Source organism: Ursus maritimus, unplaced genomic scaffold (genome assembly GCF_017311325.1).
Source record: "Ursus maritimus isolate PB19 unplaced genomic scaffold, ASM1731132v1 scaffold_14, whole genome shotgun sequence".
Lineage (NCBI taxonomy): Eukaryota > Metazoa > Chordata > Mammalia > Carnivora > Ursidae > Ursus > Ursus maritimus.
The window spans coordinates 480,955-500,432 of NW_024423786.1; the positions used below are offsets into that span (position 1 = coordinate 480,955).

Consider the following 19,478-nt stretch of genomic DNA (forward strand, 5'->3'; position numbering starts at 1 on the left):
GATGGCTCCCATCAGCGGGAACAATGGCTTCCACCTTCAGAGATACATGACTTCACACACACACACACACACACACGCACGCACGTGTATAAACCCTGCTTAGACATCCCTCCGCCGGAAATCCATAGGTGCATCACCACCTGCTACCATCTCCAAGGGTGTCACTAAGAAAGACTTGCCGTGCTTTCATTGGGCTCCTGGGGAAAGGATCGCCTCTAGAAGTTTCTTGCCTCTCACTTCACGTGGACAGGAGATTTGGGGCAGCCTTGTCACAGCAGCCACAGAGCCCAGCCTGCCCTGCCCAATTTCAGCCACCCAGTTGAGCCCCCTTGCTAGCTCACGGCCTCTCTTTGTTCTCTGGTTCCCACTGTCCCCAGCTTTCAACCCACCCAGGACATGTGGAAGCATTCAGACCTCAACCGTGCAAGCACATGGTAGAGATCCCAAAAATCTGGGGGAGTTTGGGAGGACTTGTCTCCCCAGAGCTCAGAGTAGCTCGGATGGGTGGAGAAGGTGGCCTCATTGCATATACTGACCTCTCCAAGGCTCCTCTCTACCAGTCAGCACTCAGTGCATTTATAATGTCCTGGGCAGGTGGGAATAACATGCCATTTCCTAAAGGGAGTCTCCTCAGCACACCATGCATACAGTGGGTGCACAGCAGATGCTTGAAGGCCTGCACAGCGAGCACTGAGTGAGGGTCTCCAACAGCACATCGGAGTAGCACTGATCACTGTGGGTCTAGCCTAGCCTGTGCGGGCCTCCTGTGGGTGATTCTGGGATGGGGCTGGATTTGGGTTTGTGGAGAGAGGAGAGGGAGCCCTCCAGAAAACTGCAGAGAACAGAAACCCAGCAGCTGGCACGGAGATGGGGTCGCTTTGAGAAGCCTGCACTGGTGTGCCTGGGGCTGAACCCCAAAGGGGTCTTCATGTCCCTCTGGGTACAAATCAAGGTCCCCTAAATGCTGCAAACACAGGCACAGAGACTCAGCCCTCAGAATCACCCCTATTTCCTGGCAAAGCAGAGGAAAACAGCACATGAATGCCATAAAGTTATTGAGTTCTTTTTTCTTTTTATTGGCAAAGTAAATATATTTTTATGAAGGACCAAAGAAAATATACATAATTGTAACATATGTACACCAGCTTTATAGATTTTTTAATTTCAAATTTACACAAATGTTGATATGTTATTAAAAGATACTTTATGTAGATGTACCTATGTACAGCTTATTTACATACATTCATAGGATGTGAAATAAACCTGTCAAAACAAGCTAGTTCATTTGATATTAATTTCTAGACAAAATAAGGAATGCATTTCTAGATCAGGATTCGGAGGCTCTATCTAGTTCTCCTACACGCAATGCAGCCTGCTCCCCTCTCTTCCCCAAGGTGACCCTGGAGGCTGGTGTCTGGATATGTCTGGAAACAGGATGAGGGGATGAGCCATGCTGGGTACAGATGCTCTGAGGCTAGCCTGCATCTGTCTGCCTGCCCTGCACTTTAACTCAAGCACATGCACTGTCGGGCCCCCAAAGAGGGGGCTTCTCAGCCTAATTTCACATCTGCCCAGGGGCCAGGTTCTGCACCCCTGACTGCCCTGCTCATACCCTCTGGTAGTCAGGCTGAGCGGGAGATCTTGCACAAAGCCACCCTCACACCACAGTGCAGCCCTGGACTTCTGGCCTACTTCCTTCTTCCCAGCATGGCTCCCTCTGGGAACTGACATTTCAAAACTGCACATTTCTTCTTCTGAACAAAAAAGTGCCAGCCTTGGCCCAGGCAGGGAGCCCAGTGGGAGAAGGTCCAGGCTCTCAGCGCCGCTGCAGCACAGGCCGGCCCGCGGGAAGGCACGAAGGCAAGAAGGCAGGAAGGCCGGCCTGCAGCCCGGGTGCTGGGGGCCCAGCCCCCAGGGACGCGGGCGTGGCTCTAGGTCTTCCTAGGAAAGGCTGCAGGCTGGGGGCTCCGGGTTCCCGCCTCCCAGGCAAGCCCCCGTCTTCCTGCAACTCCCGGGCTTCAGAAAGTGGGTTGGCAACATTGTCACGTCCCTCTGAAGAGGCAAATAAATTATTGCTACAAAATAACGGGGCGGGGGAGGGGGCGGGAGCAGGCGGGTCCTCAGTTCACCGCGCGCACCGAGCGGCTGCTCCGGGGAAAGCGGTGCACCTTGATGTGCTTGGAGAGGTGGTCGCTCCGCGCGAACTTCTTCTCACACACAGGACACTGGTAGGGCTTCACGCCCGAGTGCGAGCGCCGGTGCCGCGACAGCTCATCGGAGCGGGAGAACCTGCGGGACACGCACCACGGGCCACAGTCATTAGGGCCCGCCCCGCCAGGTGCCCACCCAGAAGGCAGGTGCAGGGCTCTACCGGGCCAGGCAGGCGCGGCCCCACCACTTCTCCGGCTCCTGAGTCACTTCTGAATCCACTAGTAAAAAGTCACTGTCCCCAGCCCCCCCTCCCCAGGGTGGCAAGAACTGTCAGTAAAAGGCTCAGTGGTGACACAGCGATCCGTTCTTGGGCATCTGGGCCTGCAAGCAGCTGGTAAATACCCTGAGGGGCTGACCCACCAGAGCCCAGGATTTACTCTCCACAGCTCCCTCCCCCCCTTCCCATCCCCCCCCCAAGCAGTGGGATCACCCTGGCCCGCACTGCAGCTAGCTACACCTTATGCTGCCCCCTAGGTAGAATTTGGGGTTCTATGAAGGTCTGCATGAGGAAGCCCATCCAGAGGGGAAACCTGGGAGAGGTGTCTCTTTCCCCAGCACTGCGGGGAGCCCCTGGCTCTTCTCTTCATTACAGCCAAGGTAGGGTCTGCAGACTTGAGCTCCCACCCCACTCCTGGTCATTGCTTTCCTGAAGGCTGGGTCCCCTAAGCTGTCACCAGACAAAACTACACCACTGCAAGGTACTTCTGAGAGTTTAAATGGTTCACCTGCCACCACCCTCTTTTGGCCACAGCCTGCCTGGGAGCAAGTGCTCCCATAGCCCAGAGGCCACTGAGAAGTAGCAGCTGCTAATGTGAGAGCTAAGGATCCCAGCTGGACCACAGGGCCCAGACCACGGGCACTGACTTCAGGCATTTGAAACTCCCCCCACCCCATGACCCTCGTCCTGACAATGAGATCCCACTCCCCAAACATACATACTGTCTTCCTCCATGTTCTACATACACTGAGCCATCCTTGGTCCCTCTTGCCACGGGCCATTTGCATATATTGGTCCCTCCATCTGAAATGCTCTTCTCTCCCCTCTTCTTGCTCCCTCCCACGCATTCCTTAGAGCTCAGCTCAAATGTCACTTCCTCTAGGACTGCATCCCATTCTAGGCTCCCATGGCACAAAATGTGACTCTCTCCTGGCCCCACCACTACTGTTAATTTTAAATTCGTTTTCAACTTTTTGATGAATGTCAGTCTGTGCCATTAGACCATCAGCTCCATGCGGAAAGACGTGTGTGTCTCGTCCCCTGTGGTCCATTCCGCAAGCAGCCCAGTGCCTAGCACATGGCAGGTGCCCAGTAAGTGCATTTACACGAAAGCATGGACACAGCAAGCACCCACGGGACGATGGAGGGCTATCACAGGGAATTCTTCTCAAGTCCCATTGCCTGAACACACACACACACACACACACACACACACGTGTGCACACCACACAACGCACATGTACACACCGCTATATACATGCCACACACATGCACATCCCAAACATGGATGCACTGCAGGCACACACGTGTCCACGCTACATGTGTGCGCAAGTACATGGTCACATCACATGTGGGGGCGTGCACATACATGAACACGTGTGCATGCATGCACGCACACACACACACACGTACCAGGTTCAGTAGCCCCTCCCTGAACCTGCGGCCACCCAGCAAGAGGTAGGGTAGCTGGAACAGCTGTCCCCAAACCAGCCAACGGGTAGCCTACCTCTTGCCTGACCCTCTGGGTGGAGGCCTTCCTTAATCCCACAGCCTGCCAAGGACTAGAAGGAACATACCCTGGGGAAGGGTCAGCCGGGGAGTAGGAAGGCCTGAGCACCGGATAGGGAGTCTGCCCAGGAGCACAGAGGACAGGCACTTAGCCTGGCTCAGCTACCTCTGGGGCCCAGGGCCTTGTTCTGAGAGAACAGCCAGGTTTCTGCACTTGGAGGCTAGCACTACACTTTATTTCCCAGAGCACCAATCGAGGCTGGCACAGAGCAATGCTCTCAGCATATGTTTGGAATAATGGAAGCCTGACTGGCCCATTTGCCAGATCTGGAAATGGAGGCTCAGAGTGATGAGGGCCTGATCCAGCATCCCCAGCATGATAGAGCAGGCAAGGCCAGAGCAAAGGTTCCGGCATAGCTCCTTACCGTGCCCTGCCCACTCTGGTGACTGCAGAGTGCCTGGCCTCCTCCACATTGCCTGGCTGGGCAGTGTCTGTCACTGGAGCCCTGAGCCAGTGAGGATGTGGCATCAATGCACCCTGCAGGTCAGAGCCTGGACCCCGCTCCCAGGCCAGGGCCACCTGCCCCCTGCAGGAGCTGAACACACAGCTTCAGAACAGGTGGGCCTGCCCAGGGCTGGGGCAAGCAGGAAGCCACAGAAACAGCGCCACCAGTAATAGTCTTTGCTGAGCCTTTCTGGGCACCAGGCACTGGTGTTATCTTGTCCCTTTCTGGCCGGAGAGCCAAGATCAGGCCCAGAGAACCGACAATACCACAGCAAGGGCTCAACAAGGACAAGGGGGTTGCCAGGGTCACACAGCCAGCGGGATGGTTGGCTCCTTTCAGGTCCCCACCCCACCGGGAGCCCTGCATGGTCTTCAGCAAGCTCGAGAACCATCTTGGGCCTGTTTCCTCACTCATCCAATGAAGACCTTGGGATTCCAGCCCACCTTCTGGGACTCGTCTCAGAGGCCAAAGGAGTTGACACAAATGCCACAGTGGCCCTCTCACCATGGGGACACTGAGGGAGGCCTGAGAGCCAGGCCTGTGAATAAGCTGTCCCTACCTGCAAGCTTCTTCCCTGCTGCCTCAGGGTCCTGTGACTTGAGGGGTCCATCCCTGGGAAGTGAGCCTCAGAAGATTCCTACCTCACACCCTCACACACATTCTCCCAGACAGCAGCTACTGGAGGAGCCTGAAGGCCACACAGTGGGAGGGAGGCCACGTGGCTAAGATGCACGCCTTACAGGCCGCCTACTGATCAGGTGACCTGAGCAAGTCACCAAGCTCTCTGAGGCTCAGTTTCCCCACCTGGAGACAGGGAAATGACAGATCTGCCTCACAGGACTGTGAGGATTGTAAAAGGCATTGAGTGTTTAGAACAGTGCTCAGCACATGGCAATTATTCAATGACTGTGAGCTCTGATTACCTGTAAGGAGCTCAGCGCAGCACCTGGTCCCTGTTGATGTCCAGGGGCACATGGGTCAGTACCATGATTCATGCTGCTGAGGTGCAGGAGAGGGAAGCAGCCCATAACGACAGCCCCACAACTGGCACATACTGCACCTTTGTGCAAAGCGCCCCTTCCATCAGCCAGAAAACCATTACTGTAGATAGTCAGGTCTCAAGGGCTGCAATGGGAACGGTGCTCCCTGGAGTGGTACAGTGCACAACCTGTCCAACAACACTTGGGGGCTCTGCCAAGAGTGAGGGGAAGAAGTTAGAGTATACCTCGTTGAACAGGAGCAGCAGTGATACAGGAGCCAAGAGAGCAGGCCAGCAGCGGACCCCTGGGTCTGAATCCTGTCCCTGCCACATCCTGGCTCTGGGGCCTCAGGCCTGCAACTACCCTTTTCTGGGCCTCCCATGTCCACTGGGGATGACCACAGTACCTGTCACATAGGGCTGCTAAAAGTTATTAAAATTCATATTAGCTGCGGAAGGAGGGTATTCTTTCTGGATGGAACAGGTTGGCCATTCCGGAACAGGACGTTCTGCTGCGGTGAACAAAGGAGGCCTGTGTCCGAGAGTGTAGCAAGGAAACTTCTAGGAAGGCAGGCAAACAGCCACTTCGCAGACAGTTAGATCGGGATAGGAAAAGTCTGGTTTGGGCCCCATCAAGGATGCCAGAACCACGTCCCAAGAGAGGAGGGGATAAGGAATACTGGGTTCAGGACCAAAAGCAGAAGGAAGTGGGGGCTGGTTACCTGGCAAATGATGACCTGGCGGGGGTGGGGGGAACACCATTCATTTCACAAAGGGACACAGGATACAGTGCCAGGGCCAGAACCAGCCCAGCAGGATAGAGAGCAAACTGCTCACCAGGGCCACCAGGAAGAAAGGCAGCCTTGGGGGTGGTAATCTCCCCACATGAGAAGGCAGGCAAGTACGCAGGGGTGCTGCCTGAAGACCAGCGGCAGGTGGAGATCCTCCTTCCCACCATTTGAGCAGGCCACCTCCCACGGGAGGTTTGCCCAGGGGGCTAGAGAGAGCTCCTGAGTCTGGGTAGAGGAGGTCAGGGAGGCAAATAGCCTGGGTTGAACTCCTGACTCTGGTACTCACTAGCTGTGTGACCAAGAAGAACTTACTTAACTATTCTGTGCCTCAAATTCCTCCTCTATAAATGGGAACAACTACTGATGCCTACGGTGTGGAGTCGCTTGGAGCATTACATGAGTTACTTGGGAACGTTCAGAGCATGCATTAGGAGCCACTGTCATTGCCATTGTTGTTGTTGGCTCTTCTCCCCTAGCCCAGAAGCTGACACCTGAAAGAGCTGCTGGCTTCGTGGGGGAGAGAGGACACCCAGCCATTACGGTACCAGGCACACAGGGAGAGAGGTTGAGGAAAAGGCCAGCCACGTAGCTGCAGGCGTCAGGTTTCCAGGTGGGAAAGGTATGTCCACCAGACTGCTGGTGGGTAAGGGGGGCTGAGGCACCTGCCTGAGGGCACACCCAGAGCCATGCTCACTAGCTCCAGCCCTGTGGGCTCTCTGGGAAACGCAGATTGGTGCCTCCATGTCACGGAGCTGTTGTAAGGACTCAACAAGCTTATCTATGTGACATGTGCAGAACGAAGCAGGGACCTTCGCAAGACCAATTACCATTGCCATCAGGAGGAAAGTGTTGGAGACAGAGGGTGCAGAGAGGGCGCAGAGAGGGCGCAGAGAGGGCACAGAGAGAGTGGGGGCCTGAGTGGGAGCCTGCATTGTGGAAGGGAGGTTGGCAAGCAGATCGTGCCAGAAAGAGAAGTCTGGAGAGGAATCTAAGTGTACCAAGGCACAGGAAAAGGCCAGAATAGCCTCAAAAGGCAATGAGTTCCTCATGGCAGTAAGTACACAAGCAAGGGTGGGGATTTGTGGAAGGTATTCCCGCTCTGAGAACCTCAGAGCAGTGCCCAGCATGGTCAGAAAATATGGCGCCTGTTATCATCACTACTACTGCTGTCCCATCCAGACCAAGCTGCCCCAAAGCCGGTCTGTCCTCCTGCCCAACTACTGCAAGGGCTCCCTCCACATACAAGGGACAGGCACATCTTGTGTACATCTCCAGGTGCTCAGGATTCCTGAAGGCCAACTCTGCATTCTCAGAGAAAAAGCTCTCCCAAAGGGCTGGTCCCTTCAGCTCCCTGTGCCTCCATCACCTGTAACCGCCCACAAAGGCCAGACCCTATTCCAGGGGAACCTTGGGAGAAGCTGGGGATGTGTGAAGGCCTAGGAGTGGCTGGAGGCAGGGATGGCTCCATGGTCAGCTCCACAGAGACCTCGCTATGCCAGGCACACACTAGCAAAGGTGAATCCCCTCCATGAATCCCACTCCCACTTGCTTGCACACCTCCTACAATGGGGAACTCATCACTTCCAGAGGCTACTGTGCTAGATTTGAGATATGCCTCCCTAAGATGCACTCTGGGCTGAGGGTTCCATCTGCTCTCTGGGACAGCCCAGAGGAAGGCAGATCCCCTCCTCCTGGGGGATTGGAACAAGTGGTCAGCCTTCACCAAGGACCACACACTTCCTCACCGTGGCCCTACCCAGCCTCATCCTGACTAGAGGGGCCACTCGCCAAGAGTCAGCAGTGGCCAGGGGACAGTGCCCAGGAAGGTGAGTCCATCATGAGTCAGACCAGTGCTCTGTCCAGCCAGATGCCCAACCCCTCCACAGCCCTGCCCCCCACCAAGAAGAAAGTGCATCCAGGAGGAGTCCCTGTGAGTCTGGGGCACTTCCAAAATGGCACCCTTCTCAGACTCTGCTCTTGTATAAGTAACAGGACCACCAATGAGAAGGGGCAGGGTGCCCCTGCACCCCGACCCTGGTAGGGAGCAGACCCTCCACTTCACTGATGAGGAAACTGAGGCTTGGCCAGGGGGGACCTCCCCCAGGGCACACAGCAAGTTGAAGGCTGACCTAGGCCGAGGCGCCCCGCCATTGCCGCCAGCCACCCCCTACCCCAGGTGTCACAACGCCCCTCCCTTCTACAGTTGAGCGCCTGCCTCTGGGGCCCCAGTGCCTCAGCTTCTCCCCCAACCCCCAAGCTCTGACCATCAACACCGCATATCCACCACCGCGTCGGGCCCTGCAAGTGGCCCCACGGGTGGTGCACCTGTCACCCTAGGGCCCACACGGCAGACTGTGGGAGAGCCCAGCTGTGGTACCCTGAGCACAGGAGCTCCTGGCTGCCTGCTTTTCAGGAAAAGGTGCACAAGCCCACCTGGAGGCCCATCCAGCTCTGCCACCCGCTGGCTGCGTAGCCCTGAGCAAGACCCCTGTCCTTTGAGAGCTGGTTCCCTGCTGTACCGCACAGAGTGGAGTCCGGAAGAACTCTTTCACCTTCACTTCAGCATCCCCCGCCTGGTCCTCCCCTCTTGGTTGTCCTTTGAAGTTTCCAAATACACCTTCAAGTACCCCCACGGGAGCAAGGACCAGGCCCAGCCCATGACTCCAAGAACATCTACAAGTGAAGCTGCCCCTTCTGGTTGGAACAGCAGCGTTTCTGGGATGTGACTTCTCTGATAGGCCCTCTGGGCTGGAATCCCATTTACAAAGTGGTATGGCCTCGGGCAAGTTACCTAGCTGGTCTGAGCCTGTGTGCCCAGCTGAAAGATGGCATAAAGGGTAGAACTTACCCTTAGGGGTGCTGTGAGGCACAGAGGGAGCAGTGCACACATGGCCACAGCCCCCTCTGACACACAGCCCTTACTCCATCATTTTTAGCTGCCCTTGTAGCTAAGAAAAGAGCCGTTCTGCCAAGGCCCAGCTCCTCACCCTCAGCATGAGCCTCAGCAAGCCCTACTGGTCGTTATGAAACTGGAGACCAGTTGCTTTCAGGCTCTAGTGATCACCAGGGACAAGGAAACCTCTGGGCAGCCATGCCCACTCTGGCCCTGCTCCTGCCTGCCCCCTTCTCGCCTTCCTAATCAACCTTATCTAATGGTAAACCAGGCCTTGAGGACACACCCAAGGAAGCAGAGATGAGCCAGCCGTGCTCAGTGCCCGGCCTGTCACCTGTCATACTGACCTCCAGCCGCAGCCCGGCCAGGTGCAGGCAAAGGGCTTCTCGCCTGTGTGCCGGCGCAAGTGGGCCTTGAGGTGGCTGCTTTTGGTGTACATCTTGCTGCAGCCGGGGAAAGTACATTTGTGCATTTTGATGAGTTCTGCTGCCGGATTCTTGGGGAACTTCTGGCCCATGAGTAGGCCGGTGGGGCCAGGCCCCAGGGGTCCCGACCCAATGGGCTTGGCAGCAATGGGCACAGGGGCGATACGCACGAACTTGGAGGACAGGTTCACATTGGAGGAGGGCACCACCTGGGGCACAAGCGCAAAGGTCTGACCCTGGATATTGACCAGAAGCTGGGCCACCTTGACACTTTCCGGCGCCTGCCCAGGGGAGGCAGGCTCTGTGCCTGATTCCTGCTTCACCTGCACAGGCTGGATCTGCAGCAGCACGGGGATGGGGCCATCAGATGTGGGCCCCCCACCTGGGTTCTGGCTGCTGCTCGCACCGGCACTGCCCAGAGTGGGGGTGCAGCGCTCTCTCCCACTGGAGCCAGGATGGAGGTGGCCCCTGTGTGGCCCGGCTGAGAGCTGGCCACAGACCTCTGAGTCCTTGCTGTTGCTCTCTGGGGCCTCCTTGACCCCCAGCTCCATGTTTTCCTCCAGAAACTCTTCAATCTCCTCCAGGGTGGGTTGGAAGGGCCTTGGGACATCATCGGGGTCTCCCACAGGAAATTTGGGGAAGCAGAAATGCTCCCCCTTCACAGGTGCTGGTGCCCTCCGCCAGGCCCCCCAAGCCATGGGGCCACTGCTGGCCCCAATGCCACTGCCACCGCCACCGCCCAGTGTGGCCTGGGACAGCAGGAAGTCCAAGATACTGTCCTGGCCCTCGGCACCTGAGCCACCAGTGTAGCAGGAGCAGACAGCTTGTGAGTCCGGGCTGGCACAGGAGCAGAGGCTGGAGGCGTCGCTGTCATCCTCCGAGAGGGGCGAGGGCAGCATGTGGTATGCCCGCCCACTGGCCAGCCTGTCGCCCAGATAACCAACTGGGCATTTCGGCGACGAGAAGTTCTCGTCCACTGGAAGCAAGTGGTCCACCATGCTGGCCTGGCCGTGCCGTTGGCGGCTGCAGAGAGGAACAAAGGAGGCTTGGTCAGGAGGATGGCATGCTCACCTGCCACCTCGCAGGCCTGTGCCCCCACCCCACTGCCAGCCCACAGTCTCCCATTGCCAAATGCCTGGATCCTGTCTGTATCCCATCCCGTGGGAGAACTCTGTCTGCAAGAGTGTTTTCCAAAATTACACCACCTGTTTGCAAAAGAGTGCTATCCAAGCCCATTGCACAATCCAGGGTACTTTTGGTTTCAAACAGGTTTTCCAGAACAATTCAGGAAAGAACACCCGTGTAAGTGTGAATGATTGAATGTGAGTGCATGTGAGCGAGAAAGTACGCACGGAGGCTGTCTGTTCCCTGAAACGGCCAAGGTTGGGGAACCTCGTCCTGCTAATTGGAGTGGCTACATTTCTGAGGACACCTGACATCAGCTCCATTCTTGTTGAGTCACTGGAAGGGGGTAGGAGAATGGCCATTTGCCCTCTGACCCCTGTGTTGTTGGGGCCTGGGTAGGGTTGCCAGATTGAGCAAATAAAACTACAGGCCACCCAATTAAATTTGATTTTCAGGTTTTAAAAAACCAGCAACTTGTAACATAAGTATATCCCAAATATTAAATGGGCCATGATTTAAAAATTACTTTATCTGATATTGAACCTTAACATGGCAGTCTATTTTAATCAGGGAAGTCTAATTTGTGGCAAAAAAAAAAAAAAAAATTAAAGACCCACATGCGCCTGTCCTCGCAGGCTGTTTCTCCATCTGAAGGGGGGCAGCTCAACCACCCTCCCATTCTCAGACTCCTCCAGCCTCACCTGCCTCCTCTGTGAAATGGGAAAGTCAGGGACAGAACAAAATGCTCTCAATTGTACCCAGACACTTCACCACTGGGTGGACAGGACCCTACCCCATGGTGATAACTCACGAGCACAGAAGTGGACCCAGGTCCCAGAGCACCTGCACGGCCACTACCTCATTTTGATTTCACAGCCGCTTAGTGGGATAGAAGATAAGATACCCTTGACCCTTAGCCCATGGAGCACTCACCACCTCAGGAAGGCCCAGCTAACTTCTGTCTCCCTACTAGACCATGAACTCCATGAGGGCAGGCTAGGCTGCTGGGTCTCCACTGTGTTCCCAGCTTCCGGCGTGCCCGCTGGTGCCCAGGAGGGTCTCAGAGAATATCAACAGAGAAGAGAGGGACATCTGCGTCCTCTGAAGGCCATGCTCGGTCCGGTGTCCAAGGAGAGTCAACAGTGTACGGCTGTAATAGGGCCACCTCTGTGGACTTTTGTCCCCGCCCAGTGACCAGTGAGGCTCGGGAAAAGGGAACATTCTACATCTGAAACCAGAGATTCTCTGCTGCCTGTCACCACTCTGCACCCACCCCTATGCTCTGTCTTGAGGACTACTCCTGGACCTGGCACACAGCATGACCCAAGAGTCAACAAGTCAACAAGCCTGGCCAGGGACAGAGACCTCTCAGGGCCATCTAGGATCATCATCAGCTGTGCACTCCCCAAATCTCAGTTTCCGCATCTGTTCCAGGTCCCAATGACCTCAGTTCCCCATTAATCCAGGAAGCCTCATGGAGCTCCAGGAAACTAAGGCAAGGTAGATGCCCTTGGCAATCTGCACCTAGGGCAGTTTTACCAGGACACTTGGCCCTTTGATTTTAAATACTCATCTGACGATTTAAAACTGGGAGTTTCAAAATACACACTAATCACCAAATCAGGTGGTGAGAAGGAATGAAAGCGCCAGATAATGTGAAGGGCAACGAGCCCACACGGGGCCCTAGGGCACGCCACCACCCCTTGCACCCACCCTCTGAGCAGGAGTTTCTGCTCCTCCCTCTGCAACTGAGCCGGGCAGCCTCAGGCAGGTGCCATAACCTCTCTGTGTCTGTGTCTCGGTCTGCTGGGTGGGGCTGCTGCTGGTGGGGCCTAGTTCCCAGGGTGCTGAAAGAGTTCAATGAGCTGACACAAGTTGAACACTTACTACAGGGCTGGCACATGCAGGTGTTGGTCAGTACCAGCCATTAGGATTAACTTCCAAATAGGTGAACACATGGTCTTTCTGTCCCTCCGCTGTGATCCTAAGGAATCAGGGGAGGCTCCAGCCTTCCTGGAACCTAGGAACGGGCCTTAACTGGTGGTAAGAGGCAGATCCGGCCATGTTCTTGCCCACTTAAAACTCTCCCCCGAAATGTGATCACCAGCTGAATATTACATGATAGTAAGGAATTACTGTTAATATTTTTAAGTGTGATGATGGTATTACAGTTGATAACTGAGATAGTCACAGATGAAATGGTATAAAAAGAAAGAGCGGGGGCGGGGGGGAGTGCCTGGGTGGCACAGTGGTTAAGCGTCTGCCTTCGGCTCAGGGCGTGATCCCGGCGTTATGGGAGTGATCCCGGCATTATGGGATCAAGCCCCACATCAGGCTCCTCCGCTATGAGCCTGTTTCTTCCTCTCCCACTCTCCCTGCTTGTGTTCCCTCTCTCGCTGGCTGTCTCTATCTCTGTTGAATAAATAAATAAAATCTTAAAAAAAAAAAGAAAGAAAGAAAGAAAGAGCAGGGGAAATAAGTCGTGTAGGGTAGGGTAGGAGAAAACCTCTATTAACTTCTCCAGGAACTGTGACCCCCTCTTCTCCCAGCAGCCCAGCATCTGGGCCTTGCCCATCTCTCTCAGACCTCACCTCCACCTGCTCCACTCCACACTGGCTGTGCCCTCTCTGTGGGTCCCTCTTCCCCAATGCTCCCAGTGGGAGTGCCTTATTTAGATCTCAGCTCTGAAGTCACTGCAGGGGGGGTGGGGGCCTCTCCTGACCACCCTCTGTCAAATCATCCCACATTGTATTCTTCCAGCAGTTGCTACCAGGGGGAAACTGTCTTTGCTATGTATTTGTGTACTTTATTTTCTGTCTACCTCCCCACCAAAATACAAGCTGTTCTGACTATCCAGTCCACCGCTATCCCAGAGTCTAAAAGAGGACCTGGCAGAATTTGCTGGTTGAGTGAGTGAGAGGTTCTTGGGGAAGTCAGGCAGGCAGTAGGGGCATGTGGATTCCACCAGGAATAGAATGGCCAGGGTCAGGCAGAAGAGTTTTAATGCAGGGCTGAGCAGCCTGGGCTGGACACTCAGGCACTCAGAGCAAAGAAGGGGCTCTGGGGCTACCCCCAGCACTGGCATAGAAAAAGGGCCTGCCAGGGCTGGAGGCAGCCGGCTCGGGCACTAAAACACAGCAGCACATGGCAGGGCCAGAAGCACAGCCCAAAATAAGAGTCTCTGCTCCCTGCGCCGTCCGCAGGCCCCAAAGTCGCACAGGCCAGGCGTCCTCCCACCTGTAGGACGGTGGGGGCTCCCAGTAGCCACCGAGTCCTTGGGGGAAAGGTGATCTCAGGGACTAAAGCATTTGGGGATTTTTGTCAGCTCCCCAGGGACTGGGCGAGAAAACATCCCCTCTGCGTCCTGGGAAGGGGGGTGGTCCTTTGGGAATACCACGGTGGGGAGGAAAGAGGGAACCCGACAGACGGCCATGGTGGGTGGGGGTGGCCTCTCCGCTGTCCCCCGCCACCACCCCCTGGCTACCGTTCTGCTCATGTTCAGTGGAAAGAACCAGGGGCTCTGCGTGGGTAGTAGGAGTACGAGACGTGTGAACAGTGCGGGTGTGCGAGAAGGGGTGTGAGTTCATGTCGTGTGATCATGCGTGTGCGGGGCGTGGTGCGCGGCAGCAGTGTGGCTGTGCCGGAGGATGTCCCCGACATACCCGCGCGTGGAGCTGGCGTGGGTGCCCGCGCGGGTGTGGGAAGGTGCGTGGGAAAGGAAGACATGGGGGACCCGCTCAGACCCCTCGGTAGAGCCCCGCAGCGCTGTCCGCTGGGCACCATGCCCTCGGCCCGCGCCCCCTCCCCCAGAGGCCACGGCTGCGGTGACCGACAGTAACCCCACCACCACAGGGCACTCCGTCCCCCATCCCCAGCCTCTGACCGGACGGCGAGTCTGCCTGTCCGCTCCTCTCGCCAGGCCCGGCCGGGTGCCCGCCATATGGGAGGGCCGGACCGCAAGGCGCGCAGGACTGGAGGGGCCAGACGCCGAGGCGGCGGCCCGGACCTGCGCGGGGAAAGTGCCTATGGGCAACTGGGGGTCACTCTCCCACGGGCTTGTCCGATCCCCGGCCCCGCGCGGGGGCTCACCCCGCTCCTCCGACATTTCCTCGGACACTCGCGCGGAGCTTGGGCCAGCCGCGGGGGAACCGGGCCACAAGACCAGAGACCAGTTAGCGCTCCGCTGCCCCACTCGGGTCCCAACCAGCCCCCTGGGCGCCCGGAGCCGCGTCCACGCGGCGGTCCGGCCTCCCCAAGCCTCTCCCACCTGAACTTGGCGCACGCCCGGCTAGCGGCCAGGCCCCGGCGGTCCTGAGGCCCCGGGGGCTGGGCTGGGGGCGGCAGCCTGGCTCCCGGTCCGGAGGCGGCCGCGGGCCCAGCCGCGAGTCCTGCTTTGGTTCGCTCGCCCGCTGGCCCGCGGGTCGCTGCGGCGGAGCACTCGCCGGCCGCCGCTAGCTCGGCGCTCACTCCCCGCGGCTCACGTGACGCCGCGGGCGCCGCGAAGGCTCGCAGGAGGCTCGGCCCCGGGCGCGCGCCCCATTGGCCCGCGCCGCGCGTCACGCGCCCCGCCCCGCCCCCAGCCCCGCCCCGGCCGCGCAGGGCTCCGCCGCCGCCCGCGCGCTCCCGGTCCGGGAACCACCGGCCCCGCGCGGCCCGCCGTCCCCAGCCACTGCCCCTCCCCCAGCACGGCCGTGGGCTCTCGGCGTCCGCGGGAGCCGCTTCTGAAGCTTGGTCCCCACGTGAGAACGCGAGACGGGCCTCGGGCCCCGCCCAAAGCCCTGAGATTGTCCCGAAGTGGGGTTTCCAGGCGGGGGTCTTGGGGCCGCCCGGGCCAGGTCTGCCCTCCACCCCCACTCCCACCTCGAGCCCGGTACCGGCCGCTGTATCTCCGGCTGAGAGCCGGGAAAGTCGGGGACTTGCCTTAGGGAACGTATTGTTGGAGAAATACGGTACAGTCTTTCTGCTGAGCAATCACGGTTACCCCCCGGGGAAAGTGCGCGCTCGCGGCACTGCCTCCGCGGCCTCCCAGAAGGTCTGAGGGCGATTGACCCCTGCCTCAAATCACTGACACCCGTGTCTGGGCCAACGTCCTGAAGACAGAGCAGTGCTCCGCAGGCTACCAAGGCCGTGCTCAGGCTGCTGGAGTCCGCAGCAGTCCCGGGACGCGTTGGCATCCCACTCAGAGGTGGGAAGAGGGAGGTTCAGAGTGACTTGACCAAGGAGTACTAGTGAGCCGAGCGTGCCAGGCACCCTGCTGCGCCCTTTACCCCACACTCCTGTGGGATCCTCAGCCAAGCATTTACAGATGAAGAAACGGACTCCGAGGGGCCGCGGTCCTCCCCCAGGTCACTCAGCGGGTAAGAGAGAGCAGGGGGTGAGGCAGAGCCTGTCTGTCTGCCCCAGCGAGGGCATCTTCCAGGCAACCCAGGGACACGTGGGCAGAGGTCCTTCTAAGGAGTGAACATCCCTTCCCTTCCTGGCCTGGGATGTGGAGAGCATTTTCTCCGCTCCCCTCCCAGCACACTGCCAGAGCAGGAACGCATGGCCAGGAGCTGTCTGGGCTCTCTGGAATGTTGTGGGTCTGGGCTCCTGCGTCCATGCCAGCGCTGGCCCTGGATCATGTGGTTCTCCCTGTGCACCCAGTGGGGGCCAGGGATGCAGCGCCTGCTGCCATCCCGGCAGCCAAACCGGGGCTTGGTGGGCAGGTGTGGAGGACACTGGTGTTGAAGATGACATAAGTTCTAGCAGCTCGGACACATAGGTGGTCAGAAACTGAAGAGCAGAAGGGCGCCTGGGTGGCGCCATCGTTAAGTGTCTGTCTTCCGCTCAGGGCGTGATCCCAGCGTTCTGGGATCGAGCCCCATACCAGGCTCCTCCGCTGGGAGCCTGCTTCTTCCTCTCCCACTCCCCCTGCTTGTGTTCCCTCTCTCCTGGCTGTCTCTCTCTCTCTCTCTCTGTCAAATAAATAAATAAGATCTTTAAAAAAAAAAAAAGAAAGAAAGAAACTGAAGAGCAGAGAACGATAAATCCTGTGCGACTTCACTTCCGTGTGGAATCTTAAAAACTAAAAACAAACCATTCATAGAAAAAGGATCAGACTTGTGGTCACCAGAGACAGAGGGTGGGGGGAAAGGGAATTGGGAAAGGTGGTCAAAAGGGACAAACTTCCAGGTATAAGATAAGTAAGCCCTGGGGTCTTCAGGGACAACATGACGTTCAACACTGCTGTGTGATACACAGGAAAGTTATCCCAAGAGTTCTCACCAGAAGGAAGTTTGTTTTCTTTTTTCGCTTTTCCCTTTTATTATATGTATATGAGATGATGGCTGCTAACTAAACTTACTGTGGTAATTATTTCACAATGTATGTGAGTCAGACCATTACGTTGTACATGCTGAGTTCATACAGTGCTGCATGTCAATTACGTCTCAATGAAACTGAGGGAAACGAACCTGAAGGACAGCCAAGATACTCGTTACAACCTGAGTCAGATCATGTCTCTCCTTGACTCAGAACATTCCAGTGGCTCTCAGCTATCACAGCCTGCAATGCCCTACAGGAGCTGTACCCCAGGCCCCATTACATCCCTGACCATACTCTCTACTCCTTTCCCCTTGCTTATATCACTGCAGCCACCCTGGCTTCCTTGCAGTTCCGCAAACATACAAGGCACAGTCCTACCCCAGGGCCCTTGAATGTGCTGTTCCCACTGCCTATACAAACTCTTCCCCACAAATTACATGGCTCCCTCACCTCCTTCAGGGTTTTATTCAGATGTTATCTCCTCAGGGAGCCCTGCCTTAACCACCCAATCTAACACTCTCCCTAATATTTCCTATTCCCCTATCTTGTTTAACTTTTTGTATTGTCATTTATTCCCTGCTAATGTATTAAACAATTTACATTTTATTTTGTTTGGTTTTGGTCTCCTCCAATAGAATGCATGCTCCACCAAAGCAGTGATTTCTGTCCATGTGTTCCGTTCATATCTCTAGCACCAAGCACACAGTAAATGCTCAATTGTTGAATTAATGAATTTCTGAAAGACTTAAAGCAAACAGGGTCAGCCTGAGAAGAATTAAACAGGGCTGAGGAACCTACCCCAAATGAGTTAAGAAGTTGGCCACTGGAGAAATTAGAAGATCAGTCCACCCCCCCCCCCCCGCAAAGAGACCCAGAACACCCCCCAAGCTAGTTTCCAAGGAGTGCCTTTGTACAGAGTGCCTCCTCTCTGGTTTGTTCTCCTCCTCCCTCCAGCACCCGAGTTGGCCTTGTTAACTGCATCATCCTTCAGACATCAGCTCAGACTTCTCTTTGTGGAGGACATAGTCCCGTGAAAACCTTATTTCCAGGCTACACGAGGTCTCACATGTCTGTCCCTCATGGCGCAATATTCAGAATGTAGCAGGGGCTCAGTAAACTTGTATTGAGTAAATAAACAGATGAATGAGTGAGTGGGGACACTGGCAGCCCAAGTCCACCTGAGCAGCTAGGTATGGCATTCACCCCAGGCCATACTGAAGGAGAAAAACCCCCAATGTAGTGGGGAGAATCTGTTACTGGAATTCTCTGCCCAGAAGAAAAGGAAGCCAGGGAGTACTCTTCCAAGCAGAACTGATAAAGAAAAAGAAACGTTTCCCTTCACACTATGAAAACCTCTAACATAGTTTCCCCTAAATTAATTCCTTTCTACTTCTGCATCCTCTCATGTGGAGAAGGGCCTGAGTCCCTGGCGCCTGTCCAGCTCTGACCAGTTGCAAAGGCCCAGGAACAGAAGTGGGGCTTACATCTAGGGTAAGCTTTGGGCAAGTTAGTTTGCCTGTCAGAACCTCAGTTTGCTCACCTACAAAATGGGTGCCAAGACCCCTGTCCTAATTGCTTCACGGGGTTGTTGGAGGAGGAAATACAGTACTAGATGGGAAAAGGCATTGGAAAAGTAGAGAGGCTGGGAAGAGACAGTTATCAGCCCTGGGCAATGCTGCGAAATGGAAGCCCTGGCACACAGCACCCCAACCCCCCCCCCCGCCCCCCGCAGCAGGGCGATGGCAATGCTCTCCCAGGGTGGCAAGGTGCTCCACCTGGGGAGGAGGGAGCGGCATTGCTGAGAAGCGTGTGTGCAGGCCACCTTGGACAGGAGGCATTCCAGGGTGTGCTCGGCCAGAAAATGCAAGAAAGCCTATGAAACAGTGGCCACGTTGTCGATGGAACCAAGTGTGGATTCTCTGTTCCCTTACAGATTCGAGCCCAAGCCTCTTGGACTGACATCCAGGCCATTCACTTGAGTAATCCTTTTACAAAATAACACCTGCACATTGCTTTAGTGAAAGGCATGAAATAAAAAGTAAAATTCCACTTGGCCTGAGTCTCACTCAGCATTTCTGTTTTGGTTTTCGTATGACCTGATTGTAAATAATATGCTTGTCTCCGTTGTGTTTATAATGGAAGAAAATGATGCCTTCTCTCTGTGTGCTGCACATTCTGTGTCTGCCCGTCCCGGTCTCTCTCTGCCCTTCTGCCCCTGCTCTGGGCCCCCAGAGGCTCATCTGCACAGGCCACCTGCAGGGGCCCTTTGGTTTCCAAGAGGGTTTGGCGGGCGGGTGGGAGGCACTGAAACAGATGAGGATGTGGGGGACATGCAGTTGGATTCGTCCCCTGTGGGTCACTGACAGGTGGCTGTGTCCTTCCGATGGGCGCAGCTCCTCTCAGGCAGCCCGGCAGAGCTTCCCGAAGCCCCTCCTCTCCTAACCTTTGCCCAAGACACCTCTGCCCCCTACTATCCCCATCCTCGCCCCAAATTACTCCTCCTCAGGCCCGTTTGGGGC

The 19,478-nt window shown here is 56.3% G+C and overlaps 1 protein-coding gene and 1 long non-coding RNA gene across 2 annotated transcripts; one reads left to right on the plus strand and one right to left on the minus strand.

Moving 5' to 3' along the window:
• Positions 1-1,098: 1,098 nt before the first annotated feature.
• On the minus strand, positions 1,099-15,093 carry KLF15 (Kruppel like factor 15). The gene is made up of 3 exons (XM_040628353.1): positions 14,924-15,093; positions 9,454-10,554; positions 1,099-2,289 (listed from the first exon to the last, which is right to left on the minus strand). The coding sequence occupies exons 2-3, from the start codon at positions 10,527-10,529 to the stop codon at positions 2,121-2,123; spliced, it is 1,245 nt and encodes a 414-aa protein (XP_040484287.1). The 5' UTR covers positions 10,530-10,554; positions 14,924-15,093; the 3' UTR covers positions 1,099-2,120.
• Positions 15,094-15,499: 406 nt separating this feature from the next.
• LOC103669468 lies at positions 15,500-19,008 on the plus strand. The gene is made up of 2 exons (XR_570283.2): positions 15,500-16,013; positions 18,893-19,008. It is a non-coding gene; the product is annotated as an uncharacterized LOC103669468 (long non-coding RNA).
• The last annotated feature ends 470 nt before the right edge of the window (positions 19,009-19,478 follow it).

What these genes read in the sequence shown, in the direction of transcription:
- KLF15 (XM_040628353.1), bottom strand. Translation starts at nt 10,529, where the DNA reads ATGGTGGACCACTTGCTTCCAGTGGACGAGAACTTCTCGTCGCCGAAA. An exon ending in TGGCCGGGCTGCGGCTGGAG is followed by an intron (nt 2,290 to 9,453) that starts GTCAGTATGACA and finishes CGTGTCCCGCAG; the next exon opens with GTTCTCCCGCTCCGATGAGC.